The sequence below is a fragment of the Helianthus annuus genome, chromosome 9 (genome assembly GCF_002127325.2).
Source record: "Helianthus annuus cultivar XRQ/B chromosome 9, HanXRQr2.0-SUNRISE, whole genome shotgun sequence".
Taxonomy (NCBI): domain Eukaryota; kingdom Viridiplantae; phylum Streptophyta; class Magnoliopsida; order Asterales; family Asteraceae; genus Helianthus; species Helianthus annuus.
In genome coordinates this window covers 184992631-185003514 of record NC_035441.2, presented here as the reverse complement: position 1 = coordinate 185003514, position 10884 = coordinate 184992631, and the positions used below count along the sequence as shown (strand labels likewise).

The following is a 10884-nucleotide window of genomic DNA, read 5'->3' as shown; positions in this document are numbered from 1 at the left end:
CATCTCTTTCCATCTTGATATTCATGTCCTAATATATCCATCGTTCTATCTTAAACCTTTTTTTAATTTTAATGTATGGAAGATATTTTGGTATGATACTCTACTCAAAAATCAGTGCAACAAAAGCCCAGTGAGGCACTCGCATGTTTATGGTTTTTTTTTTTTTTTTTTTTTTTTTTTACATGGAGGAATCTCAACCACTACTAAACATCACACGTGTCACACTTCCAATGGTTCAACACTATTTATATAACTTCACTAAAACTCACAACACGTCAATCAAATTTCTCACACAACTAACTTTTTCAAAACAGTTACACCCATAACATTTCAGTTACAACAAACTTTTCAAATATGTCATCGGAAACTTCCACCGTCACGTCGGAACCACCACCTACCACCGCCGATACAGAGCTCACGTTACGATTACCAGGTGAATCTCAAAAATCAGAAGCAAAATCTACGAAACGCAGGTTTTCCGATCTGACAGATCTGAAATTAGGCGGAAACGATGAGTCTGATACAGAATGTTCCGTCGTAACGAGATCTACTCCGGCGAAGTAAGTTATTAGAGTATAGAGAAAATTACACGTTTTGTACTTCATTTTAGCAATCTATATCCGATTAATTACTAATCAAATGGAACGAATGTACAGAGAACGAGTGGTAGGATGGCCGCCGGTTAGATCTCACCGGAAAAACATGATGAAGAAGGATTGTAAATACGTAAAGGTGGCGGTTGACGGAGCTCCGTATTTGAGAAAAGTAGATCTGGAATTGTATTCAGGTTATCAGCAACTTCTGTGCGGTTTTGAACATCTGTTCTCCTGTTTCACCATCAGTAAGTACATAGATAGACTAATGATCATATATTCATATAGCTTTATGAAATTATCAGCATCAGTTCAATTGTTAATAATGTGTTGAATATATATTGCTTGTTGCAGGAAATGTATTGAATGAGAGGAAGCTGATGGATCCGGTGAATGGAATGGAGTACGTTCCGACGTATGAAGATAAAGAGGGAGACTGGATGTTAGTTGGTGATGTTCCATGGATGTAAGTATTCATATATGTACATTAACATATATCGTTCGTTTGGTTCATAATTTAATTTGGAAATTAATCAACACTTTTGTGTGTGTGGTTTGCAGGATGTTTGTTGAATCATGTAAAAGAATAAGATTAATGAAGAACTCGGAAGCGGTTAATGGATCAGGTATATATAAATGACCACTAGTTTTATTTTTTTAAACGTGACATTAGAATACCCGGACAGGTATAAAACTAGTTAAGTAAAAACTTAAATTTTGGTAACCTATGATAATATCTTATCTGATCTATGATTTTGTTTTCTTAATGATGTAGAATTGTTGGAGAAGTGTTAACAAGGCGAGATTTTGGACGATGGGCATCGAAGATTGGGAGTTGGAAACTTTTGGTGTAGTTGTTTATAGAGGAAAATTGTTTGTAATTTTTTACATGATTAGGGGAATAGTTAAAAATTAGCTAGGGATATTATAGTACATAAAATGCAAATGAGTGATTTGCTTACAAATATTAGTTGATAAAAATCTTCCCACAATGAGAATATGAAGTTAATGGGTCTGGAAGTTGTCATCTGGGATCTTCAGTTCCATAGGTCCACTTTCGTAACATTGGACTCATAAACAACACATTGAGAAGGATGTTGTAATTCTATCATCTATGTTGCATTTCATCAAACAAGTGGTGTGCGTACCAAATGAAAATTAAACATTGGTTAAATAGTATCCGTGTCAATATTTAAAACATGACAGTGCAAATAAGAAATTGTTACGGTTACACATGGAAGACAGTAATCTGTTGTGTTGGTTATCCTGTTCACTTTAAACCATTCTATTCTACCATGAATAATGATCAATTAACCCGTTTTATTATATTCAAATCACCGCTAGCTTTATTTTTAGTCATTTTAGTCACTGTGGTTTCTGCTATTTTATCAGTTTAATTAAAGGTTTCATCTTTTGCCTGTGGGACCAAAAAGATTTCACTGTTGCCATTTTAGTCCACTAGGTTAACTTCATCCATTTTTTCCGTTAACGATAAAGGTAATTCGGTCATTTTATATGTAATTTGTTAACTAGAATGGCAACTCGGCCATATAAAATGACCGAAATGTCCTTCTTGTTAATAGAAATAATGGATGAAGTTAACTCAGTGGACTAAAATGGCAATGGTGAAACCTTTTTAGACCCACAAGTCCACAAGCGAAAAATGAAACTTTGAACTAAACTTGCACACAAACTATAAATTTGAACAAGTTCGTGTTCGTTTGTTAAGAAATATATGTGTTCACGAACTATTCATGAACAGTTACCGAACGAGATTTTATGTTCGTGTGCGTTTGTTAAGAAAAGAACTTGTTTGTGTTTGTTAATTTTAGGCAACAAACGTTGATGAACACAAATAAGCACAAACTAATGTTTATTAACACAAATGGAAACAAATAAACACAAACAAACGTTCATGAACTGATATATAATATATAATAAACTGACACTTATTAAATATTTATTTGTCGGAATTTTGAATTATTTAAATGAAATATAAAAATTAAAAACACTAATGAACTATTGATATCGAACACAAACAAACACATTTCCGAACGTTCAAGAAGATAAATGAACGAACACGGCCTTTGTTCATGTTCGTTTATTTAACTAAACGAATGAAATTTCCTGTTCATGTCCGATTGTTTAATAGACGAACGAACACAAACGAATTTCCCGCTCACCGGTTCATGAACTGTTCACCGAACGTTTGGTTTGTTTGCAACCTTAATTAGGAGTACGATTTTTTGTAAAAGATTTTAAGTTTCCTTATTCTTTATTTTGAAACAAATTTGAACCGAGTCGGTGGAATAATGTGTTGGGTTACCCTAAATGGGCTGCTAAGTGCATGAATTTTTATGGTGGTATTCTTTGAAAAAGATGTGCTGCATATACTAATGGGCTTGTAATGTTGGGTTGTATTTTGGGCCAATGCAAGATGATGCTAGCCCAAATTCTAAGTCACAAATTGAGAGGGAGTTCAAGCCGAGACAAGAGAGTAGCAAGTTGGTTGGGCCAGCATGAGACACAAGAGAAGTTGCGGGTGCAAGAAATCGAAGATCGTGAACGGGTTGATGGATCAAAGAAGAATGTTGCTTGGAATCCAAGACCTAAGGGGTACAGATCGGGGCTGAATTGTTGAACCAAGAACGATGAAGGTATGGTGGTGTTCTAGTTAAATATTGAATTTATTAGGAAAGGCTTTTGAGTCATTATTGATTTCCTTATTTTTAGACGTTTTATATTTCGTTAGGTAGCTTAGGGAACAACTTTGTTTTTGTATAAATAGATGGTTAGAGTCTTCGTAATTCTTGGGTTTGTTCATTATTTATTAATAAAAAGAAAAAGTCGTAACATGTTAGTCACAAAACCCAGTTGTTGTCCATGTGTTGGAGAGTAACTCAAGCTCGACTAGCGAGTAAAACCCGAAGCTGGAGCTCGGCTCGAGCTATTTGAGAGCAATATCAAATGAGCTAAAAGTTTGGCTCGAGTTTGCTTCAATATCGCTTAAACGAGCCAAAGCTCGGCTCGCCAATGTTATTATCTTTATTATTATTAATATATTACATATAAAAAAACAAAAACTTTTTTGGGCCTTTTTAGGCTCGCGATCCTAAATGAGTTTTATATATTAGGCTCCAGCTTAAACTCGATAACTAAACGAACACTATTTCAGGCTCGGGCTCGTTAAGGTCCGGCTTGTTCGAGCTTTTAACCGAGCCGATCACGAGTAGCTCTCGAGCCTCTGGACTTGTTTACACCCCTATGCATAACAAATGTTACATGAATCTAATTCGAGTATCTATTTCGTATATTATTGTATTCCTAACAGGGACGGACCCACATTGAACGGGTCGGGGTCCACGGACCCCAATGTTTTTAAAAAAATTAGTAGATCCAGTATATTAAATTTTACAAGGACCCCATAAATACAATTATGTGGACACCATAGAATGAAAATGAAAGCTGGTGTAGTGGTAAACATCTTTCTTTAACAACAAGAGGTCATGAGTTCAATGCTTGTATACCCTGTTTTTTTTTTTAATCTAATTCAAACTTCGCTCTGACCCGACCCGAAAATTTTAACATTTTGTTATTAAAATTTTGAACACCGGACCCCATTAGAAAAAAGTTCCGAGTCCGCCACTAATTCCTAAATACATTTTTATTTGCTCTTACCTGATTCAAGTATATAATTTTTCATACTCATATATCCTCTAAAAGTACCTTTTCGCTTGTCACATGAAGCATTATGTACTTTTTAAAGTCACGTAACTTATAACTTATTATGGTTATATGTGTGAATTTATTTTGGTATTACTATAAATGTATATTAGGCCGAAAAGAAGTTATTTTCGTGATTTTTCCACTTCTTGTTGATCTTGTATACTTTTTCTACCTATTATTCTAATGAAATTAAGTAATTAACTCAAGGCTCTCTAGCAATAGCTTGTTGAGCTATAAATGTTGTATAATTTACACTCTTAATATAAAATCTAATATATAAATGCATTGCTCTTAACCGTGAAATATCAGACTTGTATACAAGACTCAAATCCTCATCCAAATTCATAACATTAGCCCGTTGAACAAGCAGGGGATTCAAACTATGGGGGTTAGATCTTATCAAGAAATAGAAAAGCTTAATACTAACTAGTAGATTTTCCACCCGCGCGTTGCGGCGGGGATCCAACATCTGCAAAATGCGTGCCGGAAACGGCAAGCAGATACCAAATATCAAAACATAGATAAAAATGACGTAGTAACGGTAGTCACTCCGTTCTAAAAAAAGCATTTTTAAATAATCCAATATATAATAGTAACACTCACACGTCCTACACGTTGGAAATTCGATTGTTTTCAGTTCAGTTATTACGGTACTAACACGTTAAAATATGGATGAGCTCGGTACCGGTAACGGCAGTGAAAGTACTGATCCCGAAAATCATCGAAATTAGGTACCGATACCAAAAATGCTCGGTACGATACAATATGGTATTTGGAGGTAATAATCAGTAAATACAGTAATGGTGCCTGACCAGTACCGAAAGTAACGATTCTGAAAATGGCAAAAGGTGGGTACCAAATTGGTATCGAAAATGATTTGGTATAGTAAATTTGATATCGATACGATACCGGTTTGATTACAGAATTTTATACCATTTGCTCTTCCATACTTTAAATATCCAAGTTAATTGTACATGCTACAATTCATTCATTACAGAAAACGACAAAAAAAAAAAAACAAAAATTGTTGTGTATATAAAATCTCATTCAAGTAAAATATAATTTACTTACCACGTGTATAAAAAGCAATATAAACAGTATAATTACTTGCGTTGCTATGTGGTATAATTTCAAAGATTGAGATAATGTTACTGTTCCTTACGTTTCATTTTTAATATATAGGTAATTTCCTAACTCCACAATGCCGGAGTTTTGTTTTGTTCTCTATGCGACTTATATCTCAAAATAACTCCATTAGACTGGCAATGTGATCGATAAAAATAACAAGTTATTTTGCGTTGACCTAAGGTTCGGTAAGACTTAGAAACTAGAATATTAGATTGAGTTTAGTGGGCTGAAGCCCAGTGGCGAAGCTTGAAAATTTCCACCGGGGGGTCGGAAGTCACCGGACCTAAAAGTATATACCTAAAAAAAATATTTTTTTATAAAACCGGGGGGTCGAAAACGTATATACCTAAACAATTCTATACGAAACGTACATATATAACACTACTGAGCGAAAGTTCGGGGGGTCGGGCGCCCCCTCTGGCCCCTTCATAGTTGCGCCACTGCTGATGCCCACGTACACCTCAGCATGGAAAGGCGTAAACACCGTTAGGAACATAGGATGGCGCCAAAGAGGGGTGCTAAGGGCTTGGGATGTTGGGCGTGAGTAGTATAACAGGCATGAATGGGAGAAGCATGGGGTGTGTGTGGATTTCTTTTGCAACCAATAAAAACCCTACATTTGAAGGGGGGGGGGGGGGAATATTCCACGGTCCTTCCATCCGCCGAGGTGATCCCACCTCGCAGACCGCCACCCAGCAAGCCTGAGTCTGGGGGTAAATCCGCTACCGTAGGGGCATTGGGAACGAGCAAGACTCGAACCCGCCACCTCCGGGTTAGAATGCGGGCTGGTGGCCATTGGTAAATCCGCCACCTCGAACCCGCCACCTCCGGCGTAAATCCGCTACCGTAGGAGCATTGGGCATTAATCAACTACAATCAACCTTATGAACGGAAGTTTCAAATGCCTTAACCTCATTATGATTAGCATATGATTAACTACAATCAACCCAAAACAAAAGAAATGGAAGATTTGAAAAAAAAAGAAGCATTATAACAAAAAATTTGCAAAAGCTCGTTCATTTTTAAACTTTTTTAGAATGATTTATTTCTTTTTCAAATCTTCCATTTCTTTAGACCGTTTGTTTATTCAAAATTCGTTATTTTTTAACCTTTCGTTTATTAAATTCGTGCATTTTCTGGTTGCTTTCACTCGTTAACTTATTTTTTTAAAGGTTTTGTTTTTTATGAACGTCATTTTTAATCTTCGTTTTTAAACCACTCGTTCGTTTAAAATCAATCGTTTTTAAATTTATTCGAATGTTAAAATCATTCATTTTCTGAAGGTTTTTTTTCCCTAATGGCTATAAGTAAACTGAATACAAAGTTTCAAAAATGAAAGATTTCAAAAACGGTTCTAAAAAGAACGGTTTAAATTGAAATGCTTTTAAAAATTAACAACTTAAAATAACGAATTGTTTAAAAAAGTTAAAAGAATGATTTAAAAAGAGCGGTATAAAATGAATCGTTTTAAAAAAATCTTTAAAAGACAGACAACTTTAAAAAAGAACGATTTTAATAAACAAGCGGTTTAAAAATGAATAATTTAAAAACGATAGACGGTTTAAAAAAATGTTAAAAACCAAATTATTTTAAAAACGACTTTTAATAAAAACAAACGTTGAATGAAAATACATATATATTTGTATATATAAAACATATTTTGTTAAATAATAATTGTGAAAATAAAGATATTAATAAAAAAACTTGAGTAATTGCATTAATAACCTCTTAAATTTTAAAAGAACTTTGTAACTGTCAAAAACAGCCCCTAAGGTATATAATTACCTAATTACTCTTACACTTAACTGCAAAAATAACAAAGTTAGTGTTAGAAGCTAAAACCGTTAAAAAAAATGCAACATCAGTGTTTGATATGTTAAAAGATTCATTTGTAGGCTGAAACGGTTAAATTGGTTAAACAACATGGGCCAAAATAGTAATTTACTCTAATCATTTTTAAGAAGAGTAAATTACGATTTTGGCCTCTGTAATTATATCATTTTTACCCTTTTTAGCCCAAAAAAGAATTTTTTAATATCTGAGCCCCCAACGTCTTTTTTTCTATCCCTATTGACCCCTAACGTCTTTTTTCTAACCCTTTTGGCCCCTAACATTTAATTGACGAGGTTAATGTTAGGGGCCAAAAGAGTTAGAAAAAAAAGACATTGAGGTCTCATATGTTAAAAAAAAAAACAAAAATCATAATTTACTCTTTTAAGAGTAATAATCCTTACTTCCTTTATTCTTTTGGCTTTCATTTAATACCATTTGTTTCAATCTCATACATACCCACAGTTCTAAGAATTTTTCCAACGTGCAGGAGGAACATTTACATGCTGTGGGCATCAGAATCATACATTCACACTCCCTTCAAATAACCATTAAATTATTCATCATTTCTCAATATAAAAACCACAAGGTCCAACTGTAATAAACCCATAGTTGAAGGTTCACACATGATCTAAACCAAAAAAACAAAAATCAATCAATAAATACACACCTGCATCTTGACCGCTTTCTCCCCCTTTCAACTTCATCCCGTCACTCCAGATCTGCATCTTATATAAATGGATGTTAGTTGGTGATGTTCCATGGATGTAAGTATTATTCATATATGTACATTAACATATATAGTTCGTTTGGTTCTTAATTTAATTTGGAAATTAATAATCAACACTTTTGTGTGTGGTTTGCAGGATGTTTGTTGAATCATGTAAAAGAATAAGATTAATGAAGAACTCGGAAGCGGTTAATGGTTCAGGTATATATAAATGACCACTAGCTTTATTTTCTTAAACGTGACATTAGAATACCCGGACAGGTATAAAACTAGTTAAGTAAAAACTTGAATTTTGGCAACCTATGATAATATCTGATCTGATCTATGATTTTGTTTTCTTAATGATGTAGAATTGTTGGAGAAGTGTTAACAAGGCGAGATTTTAGACGATGGGCATCGAAGATTGGGAGTTGGAAACTTTTGGTGTAGTTGTTTATAGAGGAAAATTGTTTTGTAATTTTTTACATGATTAGGGGAATAGTTAAAAATTAGCTAGGGATATTATTATAGTACATAAAATGCACATGAATGATTTGCTTACACATTGAGAAGGATGTTGTAGTTCTATCATCTATGTGGCATTTCATCGAACAAGTACCAAATGAAAATTAAACATTGGTTAAATAGTAGTATCCGTGTCAATATTTAAAACAAGACAGTGCAAATAAGAAATTGTTATGGAAGATAGTAATCTGTTGTGTTGGTTATCCTATTCACTTTAAACCATTCTATTCTACTATGAATAATGATCAAATAACCCGTTTTATTATATTCAAATCACCACTAGCTTTATTTTTATAAAGAGTTAAATGCGATTTTAGTCACTGTGGTTTGCGTTATTTTGCCAGTTTAGTTCAAGGATTTCATTTTTTGCCTGTGGGTCAAAAAAGATTTCACCGTTGCCATTGTAGTCTACTAGTTTAACTTTATCCGTTTTTTTTCGTTAACGATAAAGACAATTTGGTCATTTTATATGTAAGTCTGTTAACTAGAAGGGCAATTCGACCATATAAAATGACCAAAATGCCCTTCTCGTTAATAGAAATAATGGATGAAGTTAACCAAGTGGACTAAAATGGCAACGGTGAAACCTTTTTAGGCCCACAGACGAAAAATGAAACATTTGGACTAAATTTGCACACAAACTATAAATTTGAACAAGTTCGTGTTCGTTTGTTAAGAAATATATGCGTTCACGAACAGTTACCGAATGAGATTTTATGTTCGTGTGCGTTTGTTGAGAAATGAACTTGTTCGTGTTCGTTTGTGTTTGTTAATTTTAGGCAACAAACGTTGATAAACACAAATGAGCACAAACTAATGTTCGTTAACACAAATGGAAACAAACAAACAAACGTTCATGAACAGATATATAATATATAATATATAATAAACTGACACTTATTAAATATTTATGTGTCAGAATTTTGAAGTATTTAAATGAAATATAAAAATTAAAAACACTAATGAACTATCGAACACAAACAAACACGTTTTTTAACGTTCACGAACATAAATAAACGAACACGGCCTCTGTTCATGGTTGTTTATTTAACTAAACGAACGGAATTTCTTTTTCGTGTCCGATTGTTTAATAAACGAATGAACACAAACGAATTTCCCGCTGAACGATTCATCGAACGTTTGGTTTGTTTGCAACCTTAATTAGGAGTACGATTTTTTGGAAAAGATTTTAAGTTTCCTTGTTCTTTGTGATCGTAACTTTGAAAAAAAAAATTGAACCGAGTCAGTGGAAGAATGTGTTGGCTTACGCTAAATGGGCTGCTAAGTGCATGAATTTTTATGGTGGTATTCTTTGAAAAATATGCGCTGCATATACCAATGGGCTTTGTGATGTTGGGTTGCATTTTGGGCCAATGCAAGATATGCGGGCCCAAATTCTAAGTCAAAAAAAATGTAACATGTTTGTCACAAAAACCCAGTTGTTGTCAGTGGCGAAGCTTGAAGTTTTCGTCGGGGGTCGAAAACGTATATACCCAAAAATTTCTATAGAACCGGGGGGTCGAAAACGTATGTACCCAAAAATTTCTATACGAAAACTACATGTACAACACTACTGAACGAAAAGTTCGGGGGGTCGGGCGCCCCTCCCGGCCCCTCAAATGCTACGCCCCTGGTTGTTGTCCGTGTGTTGGAGAGTAACTCAATCCATTTATCATCCAACAATCTAGTTTTCTTCATTAAGAATATGGAAATAGTTAAAAATTATGGATATTATAGATGTACAAAATGATTTGCTTGCAAATGTTTGTTGAGGTTTTGGGCGTGCACTATAACATTATCAAATTATAGTATTAAACATGTGCCATAAATCTTCCGCTACAAAATTTAGCCTAATGATGTTTAGTACTCGTCTTGTATAAACATATGTAAAATAAATTTTCCGCTACAAAATTTAGCCTAATGATGTTTAGTACTCGTCTTGTATAAACATATGTAAAATCATTTTAAACGAAAATACATTAGCTAGCTTGAAAAAAATAGTATCGTTACAACATGCATACCAGGGCTGTTGTGCACTTCATCGGCAAACGAACATAGGGGAAAGTAAATTCACATATAAAGACATGAGATATGAGATTAGTAGCTTACGTATCTACTTTAACTCGTGTAACATTTGTTCAGCCATAATAGTAATAATGGTGAACTTAGAAACTTTTTCATTGGGGTCATGAATTTCGTTTCGACTTAGAGTTTTGGCACATAAATATTTTTTTCGCAGGATTGAATCAGATCACCAAACAAGAACTTTAGGTTCTTCAACTGGACTGGATCGTATTTATGTGGATCTCTGCTTAAAAAGTGTAGTACAAAAAGGACTATTAACAAAGCCCTTGTACTTAAACGAAAACATGA

At 34.0% G+C, this 10884-nt stretch overlaps 1 protein-coding gene and 1 long non-coding RNA gene across 2 annotated transcripts; both read left to right on the top strand.

Annotated features, from left to right (window-relative positions):
• Window positions 1-270: 270 nt before the first annotated feature.
• On the top strand, window positions 271-1722 carry LOC110880127 (auxin-responsive protein IAA1). The gene is made up of 5 exons (XM_022128697.2): window positions 271-560; window positions 657-841; window positions 948-1059; window positions 1155-1219; window positions 1369-1722. Exons 1-5 carry the CDS (start codon window positions 355-357, stop codon window positions 1386-1388), a joined length of 588 nt encoding a protein of 195 aa, XP_021984389.1. The 5' UTR covers window positions 271-354; the 3' UTR covers window positions 1389-1722.
• Window positions 1723-7840: 6118 nt separating this feature from the next.
• On the top strand, window positions 7841-8636 carry LOC110880129. Its single transcript, XR_002559214.2, has 3 exons — window positions 7841-8044; window positions 8144-8208; window positions 8358-8636. It is a non-coding gene; the product is annotated as an uncharacterized LOC110880129 (long non-coding RNA).
• Window positions 8637-10884: the final 2248 nt, after the last annotated feature.

What these genes read in the sequence shown, in the direction of transcription:
- LOC110880127 (XM_022128697.2), top strand. Translation starts at nt 355, where the DNA reads ATGTCATCGGAAACTTCCACCGTCACGTCGGAACCACCACCTACCACC. An exon ending in ACGAGATCTACTCCGGCGAA is followed by an intron (nt 561 to 656) that starts GTAAGTTATTAG and finishes ACGAATGTACAG; the next exon opens with AGAACGAGTGGTAGGATGGC. An exon ending in GGAAGCGGTTAATGGATCAG is followed by an intron (nt 1,220 to 1,368) that starts GTATATATAAAT and finishes TTAATGATGTAG; the next exon opens with AATTGTTGGAGAAGTGTTAA.